This window comes from Corythoichthys intestinalis, chromosome 19, assembly GCF_030265065.1.
Source record: "Corythoichthys intestinalis isolate RoL2023-P3 chromosome 19, ASM3026506v1, whole genome shotgun sequence".
Classification (NCBI taxonomy): domain Eukaryota; kingdom Metazoa; phylum Chordata; class Actinopteri; order Syngnathiformes; family Syngnathidae; genus Corythoichthys; species Corythoichthys intestinalis.
In genome coordinates, this window is record NC_080413.1 from 740435 (window position 1) to 760869 (window position 20435).

The 20435-nt window shown below is 39.7% G+C and overlaps 1 protein-coding gene across 1 annotated transcript; it reads left to right on the forward strand.

The window, feature by feature from the left end:
* Positions 1-626: 626 nt before the first annotated feature.
* LOC130907246 (uncharacterized) lies at positions 627-19983 on the forward strand. The gene is made up of 7 exons (XM_057822096.1): positions 627-878; positions 4898-5188; positions 9497-9901; positions 11827-11840; positions 11912-11980; positions 13160-13249; positions 15850-19983. The coding sequence occupies exons 1-7, from the start codon at positions 833-835 to the stop codon at positions 15931-15933; spliced, it is 999 nt and encodes a 332-aa protein (XP_057678079.1). The 5' UTR covers positions 627-832; the 3' UTR covers positions 15934-19983.
* Positions 19984-20435: the final 452 nt, after the last annotated feature.

The window sequence follows — 20435 nt, forward strand, 5'->3', positions numbered from 1 at the left end:
GCCCCAACACAAATCAACAATACTTCAGTCGATAAAAAAAAAAAAATCAAAGACAAATAGCTTTCACGTGCATTTTTTTTGTTTTGGTTTTTTTTGAGTTTCAAATTTATTTTTGCATTCGAACACATTTACTTTTGATTGAAGCGACATTTTTTTAGTTGAAAATATATATTTTGATTGAAGCAACTTTTTTTTTTTTTTTTTATTGAAGCAACTTTTTTTTGATTGAATAATAAAGACACAAATCTTCCTCCATATGGCTCCGCCCAGGGGATACAATTTTTGATGGCGGGCGTATCATATTCAACGGATGACGATCTTGGCGAAAAGTATAGCTGTCCTAAGCAGCCTGAGATAGAATTCCCCTCAAAAATGATGGGAAACAAAAAAACGCTCATTGTCAATTTATTATTATAAATATTCTTATCAGTTCATTTTATTGCTGACACTGCGTTTCGGGGTCATCAACATGTTGTGCCCCCTCTGCCCCAAAAGTCAAACTCCGCCAATGGCGCCCTCATGTTGGCCCTCTCACTTAAACTCACTTAAAAGTATGAAGACCTTTGATCGCCCATACCAACATGGCCGCAACAGTCAAATGAAATGAAGCCATATCTAGCTTTTTTGTGCTTGTTTTTCCTCACTTCCTCTTTGGACATGATTGTGCCGCAATAAAGAATGAAGAAGCGCTGTTGTGAAAGCATTTTCTGATAAAAAAGCCAAATGCAGAAGCAAGTAGGCACACACCCCCATAGTAGGGAGGGACGTCATGATTTATTTCAGGCTTTTGCAGGAAATCACCACGTAAAACCAAAAGCTGAACTTCACAAAGATGATCGAACGGCAATTCATTCTTCTTTTTCTGCTACTATTTAAAGGTAAGCGACATTTTTTTTCTCTCCTCTTGCTGGCTCCAGGATGTCAGCAATTTTCAAAAGAGACTTGACCCTTTTTGTACTTACCTTTTCACTCACTGGCTGCTCACTGACGATGCTAGCTGTCCATTTTGACCGGTAGTACATGATATTGAAATATCCCTTCGATATCAAGACTTAACCATTATTCATACTGAATAAATTAAAAACCCAAATCTACATGTTATATATTTTATTAACTCGTTCAATGTTTCTCCACTGGTGGTCATTATGTTTGACCCCCCCCCCCAAAAAAACCTCCACAAAATTAACAGCGATCCAAGAATGCTCCCAAATAATTAAAGCAGAGGTGGGTAGAATAGTCAAAAATTATATTAAAGACGCACGATAATATCGGTTAATGATGATTATCGGCCGATAATGGCAGTTATGATGTCACACAGATAATCCAGATTTTAAAAAATTCAACCGATAATGCAATCCGATAATTACATACTTGATTTAGCCTCCAAATGTGCGCAACCGAAGCAGTTTCGGCCACTTCTGCACCACCGCCTCCTCAAGCCCTCCTCCCTCTGAAGCCCCTGAGGGAGGAGGAGTCGAGGGGTATGGCGTCATAGAGGAGGCGGCGTTACACGACAGGGTTGAGGCAGTTAGATATCATGGCGGCTCTGACACTTGCCGTGGTTGATTTTTCCGCGTGTGAAACAAACGACGCTCTCGCCATCTGCGAAACATGGGCTGCAGAAGTTCCACGAGGTGGAAAGAAAGCGTCCTCATTCAACACCACTAACCTGATTAGCCATTAGAAGCCGCATCACAAAGATTTTTGGAACGAATACGAGGCTGCTGCTAGCGCGAAGGCTAAAGCTAATGTCAACAAACATAAACTAAGCTTATCTACGGGGCTTGTGACGATGGAGAGACACTTTTGACGGTTCAGTCTCGGGCAGCGCCGCCGCCACTCATCTCCGGTTCAACTCCTCAAGCACCACGGCCGGACAGAGGCCTGGCGCGGGTGCTAATTTGGCGGCTGGACAGACTGAACGGCACAGGCCGTTTTTTTTGTTTTGTTTTTGCTTCGATGTAAATTTTTTTTTTTTTTACCTTAATGTGAAATTTTTTTGTTTTTTTTCTTCAACCCGTTAGGAGCAGTGTTTTTGTTTGTTTGTTTGTTTAACTTAAGCTTTTTTTTTTCCGTCTCAGTTTTTTTTTTCTTCTGCCATGTCACCTTAAGGGCTCCGTATGATACTGCATTTTGAACCACTTTTGGAATTGTTTTGATTCCTTTTCCTCCCCCTTTATGCACTGTTGAGGTATTGTAAAAAAAAAAAAAAAAAAAAGGACAGAGGACAAAAAAAGTTGACGCAGAAAACAAAAAAGTGCCCCAAAAGGGACACCGAAGACTTTTTTTTTGTTAAAGCAAAATAAAAAAAATGCCCTGCAAAAAAAAATGTCACGGAAGTAGAGGTCGAAGCAAAATAAACATTTTTTTGTTTGTTTTTTACATCGAAGATTTTTTTTTTTTTTTTTTGCATTGAAGCAAACCGTGGGGTAGATTAATTGAGTTTTACTTTGAAATAGGCCTAAAATATGATGACATAAGATCAATTCTTGATATTAGTTTCCAAATAAGAAGAAGACATTTGAAGCGCGTCTTAAACTCAAACGGACATTTTCGCTTCGAAATGTTCTGTGATTTGGAGGCCCTTGTTGACTTCATTAGCAACTCTTTGCTATACTCTGGACAGCTACACGGTTGCTGATGAATGTCCAGCAAATGCAGAGAACACAGGCTCCGTGTCAGAAAAGAGGACATTCTTCCAATTCCAATCTTCAAATTATCTTCCAAGATTTTTTTTTTTTTTGCTTCGATGTTAACTTTTTTTTTTCCTTTTTTTTCCCCGATGTAAACAAGAAATTGTTTTCCCTCAATGCCATTTTTTTTTTTTTTTTGCTTCGATGTAAAAAATTTTTGCTTTGATGTAGATTTTTTTTTTTCTCTTCCGTGTCCCTTTAGGGGCACTGTTATTTTTTTTTAACGTCAACTTTTTTTTTCCCTGATACTTTATTTTGAACCACTTTTGGAATTTTTTTTACCCCCCCCCCTTTTTTTTATGTACTGTCGAGTGATAAAAATTTGACTGAATTTATTTGTGGGGGAAAAAATAGAATATATGGTGGAAAACACTCAGGTGACTTGACGTTCCGCTCTGAGACCCCCAATTTGGCCAAATTTCAAAATTGTCCGATATGCATGTGTGATACATCATTGGAAAGCTTAAAATCTCTATTTTCTGGGGGAAGAAATTTTTTGAACAGGAGGGCATTTAAAAAAAAAAAAAAAAATTAAACAGCAAAACCCTATCTGGAGGTGAGAGCATGCGAGAGCAGAATTACAGACGCCATGATTTTAACAAGATATTATCGCGTACGTACCTTGTTTCGATCCAAAAATTCCATGTCGGATGTTTCACTGAGTGTCAAGACACAGAAATGAATGGCCACAGCCGGATTTTGGGGGGTTTTATGGGTGAAACAGCAGTATAACAAGGGCCACGATGCAGAAATCGCAGACATCAAGGAGTGTCAAGATGTTCTTTTTCATACATTTACCCTTTTAAACATTTTTTCCAATTTTTCTTTGTTTGGATTGATTATTTATCATCTAAAATATTGGGGGAAAATGCGACAGTAACGAAAAAAATACAATTGAGCGATAGTTATGAGGTAGATATCTGTGACTTTTTTACAGACGCCAATTTTTTCATGGTGACGTAATTTGTTTAAAAGTTTAAAATATGCAACTGAATGATTTTTTTAAAGTGGTTTTTTTAAACTAAATATTAGACATCAATTAACAATTCCAAGCTAAAAATGACATACATTTCGAATAATAGATACAATTACTTACCTTCCTTTTATGGCTAGGATGAAACAAAAGCGGTTGCGCAACGTCTGTAAATAGGGGTTTTCAGGGTAAAACGGGCAAACTAAAAATAGTTCGGGGGCTTCATGCGCCATGAGTCTACTATGGCAGCATATAGACATATTGTTCTATCAAACACAACAGTTGTTTTGGCTTAAAATACGGCAGTTTCTTTAAAAGAGAAGTGCAAGAGCAAAAACTGCTTTTTCAGTCTTGTCTGTGTTTTCCGCCATATATATATATATATATACAGTATTTATATGTATATCACCGGTCCAAAGTGTGAGTGTCCTCTAGTGGAGAAAAAACATTGTTACGTTTGATTGGTTTCGTGTGGTTATTGTTGCGATGCCTCGTTGGTGAAAGTAAGAGAACCTCTGTCGGCATCTCTGGCAAAGATAAAGTTGATAAGTAGAATAAAAAGAAAAATGTAACGACTCCATCGTGTAGCCCAAAGTAGTGGAGTAAGAGTAATGTTTCTTCTTCACAAATCTACTCAAATAAAAGTGAAAAGTTTGTGCGTTGTAAAACTACTCTAAGAAGTACATTTTTCTCAATAAGTTACTCAAGTAATTGTAAGGAGTAAATCTAACGCGTTACTACCAACCTCTGAATTAAAATGACCCTAAACGCTGCGAAACCAACATTAAGTGACCCAAAATCAACAGGAAGTGAACAACGAACAACAAATGAGCCAGAAAATGCCTTAAAATTAACAGGAAAATATCTCGAATGTACAGTAAGTGAGCCTGGTTAGGGTCCCATTCATTTAAACTAGGAGAAGTGGCTTTAAATGCTCATATCTGCGTGCCATTGACAACGCGAGGCGTCCAATCCATTTAGACGGGGAGGGGCGAAAGAACCAAAGTTGGCAGCCAATGAGTTAAACTAGACATTATTTTGCTTCCTTTTTTAAAGTGACAAGACATGGATTCTTGGCGGGAGGATATGGATATCCCATTGGGATGCAAAGTATCACGATATATCACCATATCGATAATATATCATCAAACCTAACTAACAGCGTTAGCAGAAAGCTACGGCACTCTAACGGTCCTCGTTTACGTTGTCCTCGCTTGTGTGTCGCTTGCAGTCATCCGTGGAGAGGACACCAACATCTATGTCGCGGCGGGTGATGTGGCAACTCTGCCCTGCCGGATGGCTTCCTGCTCCGATTTGGAATGGTCGTATGCTCCGGGCTATGACCCGCCAATAAAGGAAGTGAAGGACGGGCGAGTTGAGATCCGCTCGTCCAGGAGCGGGCGCCTCAGCGTGAAAGACGACTGCTCCCTTCTCATCCAGGGGGTGACAGCGGATGACGCCGGTCTCTTCAAGTGTCAACTGCATGATCCAAATGAAAGAGTTTTCTTGACGGTGATGACACGTGAGTCAGTTGGAATCGGCCTATTATAATTTGGCTCCAATGGCGTGGGATATATTGATCTCTCGCCTATGGTTTTGAATTTCGTCTGTCATTTGTAAAGAAAGCGAGCACTTATGTGCTACTGAGGCCTATGAGACACACGTGTCACTCCCAGGACTATTTCCTGGGCAAATGAATTGAGTTTTAACGATGAGTGATTATTCAGTTGCGATGACGAGTATGCTTCCATAAACGATGCAGCTGTGTCCTACACCCGATCCCAATCAATTTGATAGCAAGTTGAAAGGAATTGGATTGGTAGGCAATCCATTCTTTTTGGCTGACTTCCTTGTCCATGATAAGATGCTTATGGATCACCTCCTGTTGACTTTCCTGTCACTTCTGGGACATTCCGGTGTTGTACCGAAATCTGCGATCCGTCAGAATCTGTGACGAAGGAGGGCGATGTCGCCAACAGCAAGGCCGACAGCAACGACGAAGAGGAATCGAAGAAGACCACTTACGCTAACGGCGTGAACTGCTACGTAAACGAGACTCGCTGCAAGTTGCGAGGCTTATTTTTCCTTTCACGGTATTAACGTCGTGACATTCGATCATGACATCGTTACTAAGAAAATGTTTTAAAAAGTTTTGCATATTTAATGTGAATTTTTGACATTGTGAAATAGTCCGCTGTAATAAATTGCTATTATTCTTCATCATGATGAGGTTATTATGTAAATATCCCATTAAATAGATTACATAAAATGTATGGCTTTTGATGTTGTGAAAATGTGCACTTTTCTAAATTAGGTACTGTATTGTATTTGTGAAATTATGGAATTGTCCGCTCTTATAAATTACTTGCATTCTTTTAACTTATGACTCTTCCACACATGCACTCACAATTTTAAATGTATAAGGACAATGATATAAATATATGCCGTAGTCTTTGATTGATCTCGCTGTATTTTCCTTATGCTGTTGCCCAGCCCATCAAAGACAAATCCTTACTCATCTGACATTCTTTTTACCGTCATCTGAATACATAATACCCCAAAACGACCTCCAGAAACTATATCTTTATTGTCACAATGTCTGGTAGGTGCAGATGTGGCTGTCAGAAATTGTGATCCTCCCTATTGTGTCTAAAATGAAGTCACCACTAGGGCTCTTTGCTGTTTTTCTGACCCCCCCGCCCCCCCATACTACATCTCCTCTCAATTGGACCCCCAGAGTTTGTACATTTTGTCATCACTAAACATCACTATCATTAGATCAGCAAAGAGCCTTAAGGGTGACTTGTCTGATTTTAGACACAATACAGGAGGATCACAATTTCTGATAGGTGCAGATGTGGCTTACAGAAATTGTCAGCATCAGAAAATGTGATCCTCCTGTATTGTGTCTAAAATCCGTCAAGTCACCCTTAAGGCTCTTTACTGATCTAATGATCGTGATGTTTAGTGATGACAAAATGTACAAACTCTGGGGGTCCAATTGAGAGGATATGTAGTATGGGGGGGGGGGGGGGGGGGCTTCAGAAAATCAGCAAAGAGCCTTAGTGGTGACTTCATTTTAGACACAATAGGGAGGATCACAATTTCTGATAGGTGCAGATGTGGCTTACAGAAATGGTCAGCATCAGAAAATGTGATCCTCCAGTATTGAGTCTAAAATCAGTCAAGTCACCCTTAAAGCTCTTTGCCGATCCAATGACAGACCCCACTTCCCTAGTACATATTCCTTCAATTGGACCCCCAGAGCTGAAAATTGGGTTAATCGGCTATCGCAAAAGTGCAAGGGTCAATGTTAGAGCCCCACCTACAGTTGGGAAGGATCACAATTTCTGACAGCCACATTTGACCCTATCAGAAAATGTCATGATAAAATGTACAGACTCTGGGGGTCCAATTGAGACGAGATGTGGTAGGGGGGAGTAGGAATAGTCTCAGGGGATCAGGAAAGGGCTTTAAGAGTGTTTTGATTGTTCTTAGATACAGTAGAGGAGTATCACTATTTCCGACAGCTACATCTGCACCTATCGGAATATGTAATAATTAAATATACACCCTCTGGGGGTCCAGTTGAGAGGATATATAGTAGGGGGGAGTTGGGATGGTGTCAGAAGATCAGCAAAGAGCTTTAAGAGTGACGTGATTTTTCTTAGACACAGTAGAGGAGTATCACCCAGGGCCGGCCCAGGCCATTTGGGGGCCCTAAGCAAAATAATGCAAAGAGGGCCCATATTTTTGGCCCACCATTTCGTCACAGTGTACTGTGAAACCCATACATGCAATCCAACCCATACGTCCATATTTTGTATATTAATCAGATTTTGTTGCACTGCATACTTCAAACTTTTCACTCCAAATGATTGTCAGTACTTACAGTAGATAGTGCCAAACCTTTTTCTAAAAGAGGAAAGAAAGAAGTTAAGGAAGAACTTTTATTTTTTTAAGCTTGTAATCAAGTATCAAAACTCACAAAAGTCAAATAAAGCAAACTGTAGTAAACAAAATACAAATTAAACAATTGCCAGATTGGGGGCCCCCTAGTGATCAGAGGCCCTAAGCAGCTGCATAGTCTGCGTATAGGCTGGGCCGGCCCTGGTATCACCATTTCCGACGGCCACATCTGCATCTATGAGAAAACATGACACTAAAAATATAGTTTCTGGAGGTCGTTTTGAGGAAATATGCGTTCAAATGACAGTAAGGGGGTGTCAAATAAGTAAGGAATTGCCTTCGATGGGCTGGGAAATAGCATAAGGAAAATACAGCGAAATCACACACTAACTACCGCATTTACATTTATATCATTCATTGTCCTTATACATCGAAAATTGTGTATGCGTGAGTGTGTGAGGAAGAGGGATAAATTCATAGAATGTAATTTATTGGTGCGGATAATTTCATAATCTCAAAAATACAATACAGCAATGTAATTTATTAGAACACACATTTTCACAATGTCAAAAGTCATACAATAAATGTAATTCATTGAATAGGATATTTACACAATAACCTCGTCAGGAAGAATAAGAAGAAAAATGGCAATTTATTGCAACTTACTATTTCACAATATCAAAAGTAATCTATTCAAGCAGAAATTTTCGAAACATCAAAACTTCATAATATATCATATAGCTACTGTATGTGATTTTTTGAAGCAGACATTTTCTTAATGTCAGCATCATAATTAAATATCATGACGTTTATTCGGTGAAAGGGAAAATAAGCCTCGGCAACTGCGAGTGAATAGCCTCATTTACGTAGCAAATGGCAGTTTACGCTGTGAGCGTAAGTGGCCTTCTTCGATTCCTCGTCTTCGTTGCTGTCGGCCTGGCTTTTGGCAACATCGCCCTCTTCGTCACAGATTCTGACAGATCGCGGAGAGGCGTCGTGTCCCATTAGGCAAACCAGGCAATTGCCTAGGGCCCCCAGCCAGCAGGGGGCCCCAAAGGGCCAACAGATTTAGCACAAGCAGCTTTACTGCACTGTTGCAGCGACAAGTGTAGGGAGTGTTTCAATACATGGAATCATTTGGCAGATTATCTAACGATTCTGTTATCGATCCCAATCAGCACTAACCATGTCACGTAGATTATACATGTTTAAGAAAGCCCAATTGGCTATTAATACCACATGATTGTTTAAAGACTCACAAAGTACTCTCTGCAAAGTCCTTGCCGAGTTTTTTTATGTTGATTTTCACAGGCCACCTCATTATTCATGTGACTACTTAAAGAAATGTGGATTTTTCCAAAAAAGCCTATTAATGTGTCTATCGTATTCCTCGTTGAAAACTCTGTAAGAAAAATATAACATAAATGCATCTAAAATATTCCTAAACCATTTTATGAGAAAATTTAATATTCATTTCGGTCGGTAGTCCACCAATCAGTGGTTTTTACGGAATAATTTGAATTTGGTGGGTAGTAGGGCCAATCTGACTACTGATTTCACACAAAGGTACATACCTCCGCATCCGATGGTGGTATTTTTGTGTTGCTACTCTTTCTTCTATTGTCCATATAAGTCCAACTGTCCCCCTTACTTGCACACGCTCGAAGGGCCCCATGTTGCTTGTTGCCTGGGGCCCCCGGGAACCCTTGCTACGCCTCTGGGATCGCATATTAGATTTTGGTACAACACCGGGGTCACTTGTTGATTTTGGGCATTGCCAGATTACTTCCTGTTGATTTTTGTTCACATTCTGTTGATTTTGGGGCATTCTGGGGTCATTTCTTGAACGTTTTGGTTTGCTTCCTGTTCATTTTGAGCCAATTGGAGGAATTTCCTTAGTCGGCTTCCTTCTTCCCCGCAGTGACGTGGTCATCATGGGATCCGACGAAAGATGGCGAAGGGGTCCTGAAATGTTCCGTGGCCTGCTGGCCCGTACGCGAGTGCCGTTGCGGGAGGTTCCGCTGGAGGGACGGGGAAGACCGGGAATTTCCAAAGGAACGTTTTAGACAGGACCACTGCGAGTCCACTTTCACAGTACCTCCCGTCGACCGGGACCGGAACTACACGTGCCAGTACGTGAGGAATGAAGAGGTGAGGGTCCGAGCCTGGCACACGTTCGACTTCCCGAGCGTGAACGAAGAAGGGCCGGCAGCGCCGGGGCTCGACCGGAACGTGCTCATTGGCATCGGAGCGGGCGCGGCCGTCCTGACCCTCGCGCTGGTCCTTGTGGCAGTCCTCGTCAAGTCCAGAAGGAACACGAGCCAGGGTACAAAGGTCATTTGATTAGCCCGAACATTCCGTTGAGGTTTACACATTGTGTGCCATTTACGGCAGAGGCAGGTAGTAACGCGTTACTTTTACTTGAGTAACTTTTTGAGAAAAATGTACTACTAAGTAGTTTTATGAAGCCATACTTTTATTGAGTAGATTTGTGCAGAAGAAACGCTACACTAGCGGTGACATTTTTCTTCTTTATTCTACAGTGCTGGCCAAATTCTGTCAGATAACGCTCAATTTATTCCGGAAATTGATTGCAATTACAAATGCTTTGGTAGTAATATCTTTGTTTATTTTGCTTGCAATGGAAAAACACAAAGGAGTATGGGGAAAAAAATCATTATCATTTTAAACAAAACTCCAAAAATGGGCCGGACAAAAGTATTAGCACCCTTGTAAAATCATATGATGCTTCTCTAAATTGTGTCATTAACAGCACCTGTTACTTACCTGTGGCACATAATAGGTGGTTGCAATAACTAAATCAAACTTGCAGCCAGTTAAAATGGATTAAAGTTGACTCAGCCTCTGTCCTGTGTCCTTGCGTGTACCACATTGAGCATGGAGAAAAGAAAGAAGACCAAAGAATTGTCTGAGGACTTGAGAAGCAAAATTGTGAGGATGCATGGGCAATCTCAAGGCCATCTCCAAAGACCTGAATGTTCCTGTGTCTACCGTGCGCAGTGTCGTCAATAAGTGTAAACCCCACGGCACTGTGGCTAACCTCCCTAGATGTGGACGAAAAATGGACGCGAGATTTCAACTGTTACCAATTCTTGTGGACCAGCGATTCATGTTGGCTCGTTGTCGTCGGCTGTCTTTGGTTCGTCCGATTTCCTCTTCAGGAAGGCGGCGGCGTGCATAAAAACACTGAGAGGCGTCGGATGGCTTTTTGTGGGGTAATTTTATTAACAAAAATAAAACGTGGGGGACAGATTCTCCGCTCTGATGAACTCGTCTAAGTGTCTTTGAGCAAGATACTGAACCCCACGTTGCTCCTGGTGCTGTGTCACCAGTAGGTAGATGGCGAGATAGTGTAAAGCGCTTTGAGCGCCTTGAAAGGTGGAAAAGCGCTATATAAGTATAACAACAACAACAACAGCCACTTGAGTCTGCGCTACCCTGCGCACTTTTTCATTACTCTCGCTCTCTCGCTCCCTCTCGCTCGTCCACTTTCTTCTTCTCTGCTCCATACTGACAATGCCGGTCATAATAAAAGTAACAGCGGCCCCTTGGGGGTGCCGGTAACACAACGAAAGATTGTGTGGATGGTGGAAAAAGAACCACGACTAACATCCAAACAAGTTCAAGCCAAAACTGCCAAGACTTTTCTCTGGGCCTTTTTTGGAGTTTTGTGTAAAATGATCATGTTTTTTGGGGGGTTTTTTGTGTGTGTGTTTTTTCATTGCAAGCAAAATCAATGAAGATATGACTATACCAAAGCATTTGTAATTGCAATCATTTTCTGGGAGAAATTGAGCATTCCCTGACAGAATTGCACAGGTGCCAATACTTTTAGCCAGCAGTGTATACCATACACGTATGTACATTTATGTATTTTAATATGTACAAATGAAATGTTCAACTGAAATATTGTAATAAGTAAACAAATACTGAAAAAAAATCATTAAAATGATTGGAATAAATAAATATTGAAATCAATAAATATATTAAAATCAGTAATTATATAATAAATATTGAAATAAATCATTTAAAATTGAAATAAAAACATTAACATAAATACATATTGAAATAAGTACAAATTAAAGTAATGCTTGAAATACAAAATAATTGAAATCAATACATTTGGAAATAAATACACAAAAATGAAATGTTTAACTAAATATTGAAATCAATGAAAATGAATCCTTTGTTGCTGACTAACATTTGACTCATTGTTCCTTTTCTTTCCAGATGTCTCCAAAGCCGTAAGTTCTTGATGACGCTATGAAGGTCATGCGTCAGACGCTTGATTTCTATTCCTATTTTACTTGATCAGGAAGAAAGCAACTCCACCTACGCTAGCATCACTTACGACTACAAGACGGGAACTCCGGGCCAACAGAAGGTGACAACATTATTTTTATTATTGCATCAAAAGGCTGAACAGTCTGAATGTTGTCATTAGGCGTCCAATAATCCTTCTGAGCGATGGTTCGTTCCTTGCCAGCAGTGTTGTTTACCTGAAGATTACAGTTACAAATGACGTCTCCCAAAAAGTAATTGAGTTAGTAACTCATTTACCTCATTGTAAGGGTAACTAGTTACTCAGCAAAGTAACTGATTTTACTTTTCATCTTCTACGCATTATTACCGTCATGCCTTGAGTTAAGTCCTGTCAAGTTTGTGCCCTAGTGTATCTTGTCATTGTGATTACCCATTGATTTCACCTGTTGTGCCCTGCTTCTTGTGTATCCACCAATCCGCTGTCTCTTGTATCACCCACCTGTGCATCATTGTCTCGTTACCCCTTGTCTGTGTCTAAGCTCCCAGTTTCTGTTCAATCCAATTTCATGTTTATCCCAATGTCGCTGTGGATTTTGCCACCTCAGCGTCAAAGGGGCTCTTGCAGTCTTGTCAGTCGTGTTATCAGCTGGATATCGGGCGTTCTCCGGTGTTCCTTGTGTTGGGACAGAACGTCCCACCATTTGTTCTGGACTGTCCGGGAGAACTGGGTGCGAGAGTTGGTAGTGCAGATGTGGGCTTGTAGATGTCGGCGTCAATATTGCTCGGTCAGTTGCGTGACGCACATGTTAGGCTTCCGTGATAAGAATGGTAAATGGTGTTATACTTGTATAGCGCTTTTCCACCTTTCAAGGCCCTCAAAGCGCTTTACACTATCTTGCCATCCACCTACTGGTGATGCAGCACCACAACCCACAACCTCTGGGTTGGGGGACAACTACTCTACCACTGAGCCACGCCACCTCAAGAAAGCCACGCAACCTCGAAAGAAGGTGTCATGTATCTCTTATGCACTATGCTCTGCTCGTTTTCCTTCAACTATGGTATAAGTGCTATTTATTTTATATTGGGTGTGTGAGAGTTATATAAACAGTCAAACAGTGAATACGAGAAACGACACCAATCCCTGATTGATTATATTAAGTGTGTTAGAATAATGTAAACAGTTAAACGGTGCCTACGAGAAAAGGTACTATCTCCTTCAGCTGTTATATTTTCATTTTGGGATAAAACGTGAGTGAGTCTTTCCTAAATGTCACACTGGCGTATGTCATTTGGACAGGACGAGACAACGGAAGAGCCCGAGGCCGGCGTGACCTACGCCACCGTCAGCGTAAAGAAGAAAAAGAAAGGCGACGACGCCCAAAAACAGGTATGGCTTGCGGTTTATTTACGAATATTTACATCAACGATGCAATTTTGATGAATTTATTTATTGGTATTCTGATATCAAATCGATGTATGTTGAAAGAAAGAAATAACTGGAATAAAAGCAAATTGAAATGTCAAAATTAACGCTGGAATCAATACATAAATAAATAATTACATGGAAATTGAAAAAGGCCAAAATTGACATGACGTGAAATCATTTAAACAAAGGGGACATAAAAAAAACAGGCAAAATAGATGAAAATGTAAAGTAAATTCAGTGATTGCTCATTTTTTGCGGTTAATGGGGACCCCCCCACACACACACGAAAATCCACAAAGTAGAGGCGGGGGTTATTTGAAATAAATTAATTGTATTTTTTTTTTTTTTTTCAATGTATTTATTCAGATTCAACAGCATTGGAAGAGATATACTGCATATAAGACATGTTTTTTCCCCCAAAGCATAATTTAAAAATATGTACGTATGTGTATATTTTTACACATTTTTTTAAGCACTGCAAATGTAATGATTATGATATAAATGAGATATGTATAAAAGAAAACAATGTGATCTATACATGCATATACCTTAACCGTTTTAAATAGTGTTTTGTTTTTTTTAATTGAAAAAGTGTTATAGACTACGGGCATCAAGTTTGAAGCGCATAGTAGCGAGGGATCACTGTAAATGATGAAATAAATACATGGAAATTGGAACAAGTACAAATTGAAATCGGAGACTTCATAATTGTATTGATGGATCATGTCTGTCAGACACTGTGCCACGCCTTCAAGTAGGGGGCCTGCCCACATCAAGAGGAGTTATTCTCAACCCCCCCCCCCACACACACACACACACACACGCACACACACACACACACGCAGATATCTAACGCAGGTTTAGGTTGGAAATACTACGAAAGCTGTACCGCATACAAATAGAAAGGATTGTCTCAGGAGTAATTTGTTCAAGGATTCAAGGTCATTATTATTTTTTGTACCATGCATGCATTTTGAAACGTTGTAAAAAAAAAAGATCAGTGGGAGAAATTAGCTGCTACAGCATCGGCGTTATAATTCGCAATATTTACATAAAATAAATGCTAACTGCATGTTTTTTTGCTTTTAACCAAGAATCAAGTCTGTTTTACCAGCATATCTATAAAGAATTCAGGGATTTAAACATTTATTCACAAGTATTTTCAACGTAAAAAGCTATTTGTGGTGATAAGGCGGCGCCACAGTGGCTTAAAGACTAGCAGCACATTCGCCATATTTACGTAAAATAAACGCTAACTGCACTTTTTTTTTTGCTTTTAACCAAGAATCAAGACTGTTTTACGTTTATATAAAGTAGGGCTGTCAAACAACTAAAATTTTTAATCAAGTTAATTACAGCTTAAACATGAATTAATCGCAATTCAAACCATCTCTAAAATATGCCATATTTTTCTGTAAATTATTGTTGGAATGGAAAGACAAGATGGATATATACATTCAACATACGGTATATAAGTACTGTATCTGTTTATTATAACAATAAATCAACAAGATGACATTAACATTATTAACATTCTGTTAAAGCGATCCATGGATAGAAAGACTTGTAGTTCTTAAAAGATAAATGTTCGTACATTATAGAAATTTTATATTAAAACCCCTCTTAATGTTTTCGTTTTAATAAAATTTGTAAAATTTTCCATCAAAAAATAAACTAGTAGCCCGCCATTGTTGATGTCAATAATTACACAATGCTCATGGGTGCTGAAGCCCATAAAATCTGTCGCACCCATGCACCAGCAGAGGGTGACAAAACTCCAAAAAACACAAGTAACAAGTGGACATTGCACTTTGCTGTCATTTTAATCTGTTTGAGCGGGGCATGTGCGTTAATTGCGTCAAATATTTTAACGTGATTAATTTAAAAAATTAATTACCGCCCGTTAACGCGATAATTTTCGTCAAACCCTTTCTTGTATTCCAGGCAATAGTAGGTAGTTTTCTTTACCTGATAATTTTGCAATAATTTTGACAGCCCTACTATAAAGAATTCGGGGATTTAAGCATTTATTCACAAGAATTTTCAACGTAAAAAGCTCTTTGTCTGTGTTTCCACTCGGTCAGCTTCGACGGGGATAGGCCCCCTATTGATCGGCCCCGTGTCCTGTCAATATCATTACGAAGTCTATGTTGAAATATAAGTGTCAGGGAACTGAAATAAATACAGTAAATGCTGGTGCTGGAGCCAATCTCGGCTAACTATGGGCAGTAGGCGGGCTACATTCTGAATCGGTTGCCAGCCAATCGCAGGGCACAAGGAGACGAACAACCATTCGCGTACACACACGTAGCTATATTTACAGCGTTCGATCAGCCTTCCATGGATGTTTTGGGGATGTGGGGAGGAAACCGGAGTAAACCCACGCAGTAAGTGGAGAACATGCAAACTCTACACAGGAAAGCCAGAGCCCAGGATTGAACACTTGATCCTAGACCAACCACTCTGCCAATGTGTCGCCATATGTTATATAAATATTGTTAATATAATATTATGAGGGAAAGATCTGTGCTGTACATTTCATTGGTGTTTGCTGTTGGCAGGTTCAAAAAGAGGAAGCAGAAGGCGCGGTGACGTACACGGCCGTCAGGAGGGCGACGGCGTCGGCCAGAATCCCGCTCGACTAAGATGTCAACAAACCCGCAGAAACACACGTGACAAAGTTGAGGGAGGAAAAAAAAGTCGAAAGGACAACAAACTCGCTTTTTGTTGTGCCATTTCACGTGGTGGTTGCTTCTTGAACTTTGATATCAAGCAAATGATGTTTAATGTTTACATGTTTAATGTTTGACCACGCCAAAACATAGAGAGCAATCTTTGAACGGCCGTTGGCTTGATGGACTTTTGATGGAGTGACAAATCAAATAGTGTGTTGGATTCCAACCAGATGGCACAGAGCAATTCAAGAAATCAAGTCACACAAGTGATTTGAAACCAGGGGCACTGGAAGTCACTTACAGCAGGGGGTGCCGTTTTTCCCATCCAAAAACAGCTGTTTTGCTCCAAATTTGTCTCCATACAAGGCGTGCACAATGGCAGTACGCACACATGCTGGATAGTCTATATACTACTAATAGAGTCTACCCACGCACCACGTGTTCGCTGTAGGGTTCCGCCCACTTGTCCGTCATTTTGACTCTGTATTTGCATTGTTTTCAATTGATGGCGCAATTTAAAATGCATTTCATGGAAGACCCGGTTCTTTCTGATGCCGCAAACTCACTGGATCTGTTGCATAAAAGGCGTTATGAGGAAAAGCTTCGTTCTATACAGTCGCCAGATCCATATTTGATGCCCAAATCGATGTTTTTCGACCCACTGTCTTCGCCCTGTCTGCCTGACATCTGCTACGCTGATATTTAAAATGATCTTGTCCACACAAAATCAGCCTATTCTCACGAAAAACTTCAAGAGCTTGGACGCTTATAAATACTTCGTTGCTGGTTGGGTGAAACAGGTCCTCGTTTGGCAGGAATCTATCTTGTGCTTGGAAAGGTGAGTTACGAAATTTTCTTTTGTTATTGCTAACATCCACTGTCAAGTCTAATGTATTTCATGTCGTTTGTCAATGGAGTTAAGGCTTTTAATGTTTATATGGTTTAGCGATAGCACGCACTACATACATACGTGTATGTTGTCGGCGATTAGCCTAGCAATGATCTTAATTGTGGTTATTTGTCAGCCCCGTAGACGAGGCCAGTTTCCCTCACTTGGTACCAGCTAAATATTATTCAAAAAATAACGATGGTGGAAGAAAGGGAAGTCACAAACATCTTGAATTTGAAACTATGTCGTACTACGTCGTATGTTGTCGGCGATTAGCCTAGCAATGATCTTAATTGTGGTTGTCAGGCCAAAACCCTTTAAATATATATTAAATGCATCTTACCGGATATAAAATGACTACTACATAGTCTGTGGTGATTTTTTGGTGTCCAATTTTCACGTCGAATTGCAGCCGTCCATTTCGCTCTTCTATTTGGATCCCTCGGAATACGGTAAAATTTCAAGTCTCTCCTTCCATCTTCTCTGTTAGTGCAACCAACAGCCACACACGCCTTCACCATTTTGATTATTAATGTTAAGGAGCAGAAAAACACGCCGTAAATAGGAGAAATGTACGTAGCCGTAATAGGTTAACACTATGTTTTGACGGACAAGTGGGCGGAACCCTACGCGAACACGTGGTACGTGGGTAGACTCTATAGGCTATTACAAAGACATTGTATTTCACCTACAGTGTGTGTTGAAGTTTTTGTATTGGAAATAAAAGCACCCGTGTATTATAATGCAAATCCCCGCAGCTAGACGGCGCAATGAGGCACAAACACGCTTGAAAACAAACTTTTCTCGTTGTTTACTATTATAGAACTACCATCATAATCATCTTCGACCTCAAATTGAATTTTAGAAAATGTTACTGTTTTTGTAAAGAAAAATGGCTAATTGGTTTTTGCGCTGTGTTAATGCTTCCTCTGCTAACAGTTAACTTTTCCATTCCAATAACGCCTTATTCAACGTGAGCAAAATGTCAAGTGGTGACCATGTTATTAAAAATAACTTTTTCAACATTTTTTATGCCCAAAGTTAAATACGCTATTGTTTCAATTAGGGCTGTCAAACTATTAACATTTTTAATCAAGTAAATCACAGCTTAAAAATGAAATAATCGTAACTAATTGCAATTCAAACCATCTGTAAAATATTTTTCTGTAAATTATTGTTGAAATGAAAAGATACAACACAAGACGGATATATACATTCAACATACTGTACATACGCAAGTACTGCATTTGTTTATTATAACAATAAATCCACAAGATGGCATTAACATTATTAACATTCTTTCTGTTAAAGGGACACACGGATAGAAATACTTGTGGTTCTTAAAAGACCATGTTAGTACAAGTTACAGTAATTTGATATTAAAACCCCTCTTAATTTTTTCGTTCTAATAAAATTTGTAAAATTTTCTATCAAAAAATGAACTAGTAGCTCACCATTGTTGACATCGCCGAGCGCTGACGTCACAGCCGTTCTTCGACAGTGTTTTTAACTACGTAAGGTAGTGATTGAAATACGCCACAAGCTGTCAATGGAGAGTTTTAAATTACTCGGAAATCAAGGCAATGGGTTTGTATTCTTCCTCGACTGACGCCATAGTTCCCTGTTTACCGGTCCATCCACGGTTATTTGAGTGCTGGCTTCACAACGTACGAGACCTCTGATATTTTGTATATTGTGACTTAAATATTGCCATCCAGTGTATTTGTTGAGCTAAACGAAATAGAGTTTGACCAAAGTCTGAGTAAGTTTTATGTGTATTTTGCAGAGATATTTTGATTGGGAATGCCATTTCTCTTTGCATTGAGCACTTTTCATCTGTGAACATTATTTTTTTGAGATAGGAATATTATTTTTGTTGTGCTTTCACTAAATGATACTTATGTTTGTTGTGAAGGGGTTACCAAAGCTTATGCTGATAAATGGCGCGGTCCAATGAATGCTCTTAGCTCTCAATGTGCAGAAAATGGCATCATTGTAATCTGTTTGAGGCAATGCATGAGCGGGTCATTCCGCGCATGTGCTAAATGCGTAAATTATTTTAAAGTGATTAATTAAAATGATTAGTTACCGCCTGTTAACGTAATATATTTGACAGCACTAGTTTCAATATGTTTTATGTATTTTTAACAAAAAAACACACAAAAAAAGACCAAAACATTTTTTTCTCTAGGGGGTGCTGCAGAACCATCAGCACCCCACTTCCAGCGCCACTGTTTGAAAGTTTTCTCCCCCATCTTCGTTTAAGCTAACACTGTTCACCTTTAGCTGCCTTGCTAAAGGTTTTTAGCTAATACATTATCGTTTTTAAGACAGCAGTAGTTCTAATAGGGTGTTAAATACAACTCATACACTGCCATCTAAACAAGCATTCCAGGTCACTTCCTGTTGATTTTGGGTCACTTCTGGAACACTTCCTCTTGATTTTGGAGCATTTCCAGGTCACTTCCTGTTAACTTTAGATTACTTGTTGGTTTTGGGTCACTTAAAATACAATAATAGTATAGTATGCATTTGATCAGGAGGTTTGGACTTGTATCTATCAACATCAACGGCACTGAAATATGATGACACTTTCAAAATGTGTTACATTGTCTTTATTGTGATTTTTTTAAATATTCTATTTGTGAGCATTACATTTCCACATTTTGGCCAAAAGTCGTGCATGCTTATTAGTTGTTGTTTTCGAAATGATCAGGTGAGACAATTACAAAAAATGAAATAAAAAAGCGCAGCAGACAGTTATGTACATGTACATGTCAGGCCCAGACTTGAATGGAACGGCAGTTCTTTATTCAGCGTGCTTCTTAGCATACAGTGGGGCAAATAAGTATTAAGTCAACCACCAATTGTGCAAGTTCTCCTACTTGAAAAGATCAGAGAAGCCTGTAATTGTCAACATGGGTAAACCTCAACCAAGAGAGACAGAATGTGGAAAAAAAAAAAAACAGAAAATCACAGTTTGATTTTTAAAGAATTTATTTCCAAATTAGAGTGGAAAATAAGTATTTGGTCACCTACAAATAAGCAAGATTTCTGGCTGTCAAAGAGGTCTAACTTCTTCTGACGAGGCTCCACTCGTTACCTGTATTAATGGCACCTGTCCACAATCTCAGTCAGTCACACTCCAAACTCCACTATGGCCAAGACCAAAGAGCTGTCGAAGGACAGCAGAGACAAAATTGTAGACCTGCGCCAGGCTGGGAAGACTGAATCTGCAATAGGTAAAACGCTTGGTGTAAAGAAATCAACTGTGGGAGCAATTATTAGAAAATGGAAGACATAAAAGACCACTGATAATCTCCCTCGATCTGGGGCTCCATGCAAGATCTCACCCCGTGACGTCAAAATGATAACAAGAACGGTGAGCAAAAATCCCAGAACCACACGGGGGGACCTAGTGAATGACCTACAGAGAGCTGGGACCACAGTAACAAAGGCTACTATCAGTAACACAATGCGCCGCCAGGGACTCAAATCCTGCGCTGCCAGACGTGTCCCCCTGCTGAAGAAAGTACACGTCCAGGCCCGTCTGCGGTTCGCTAGAGAGCATTTGGATGATCCA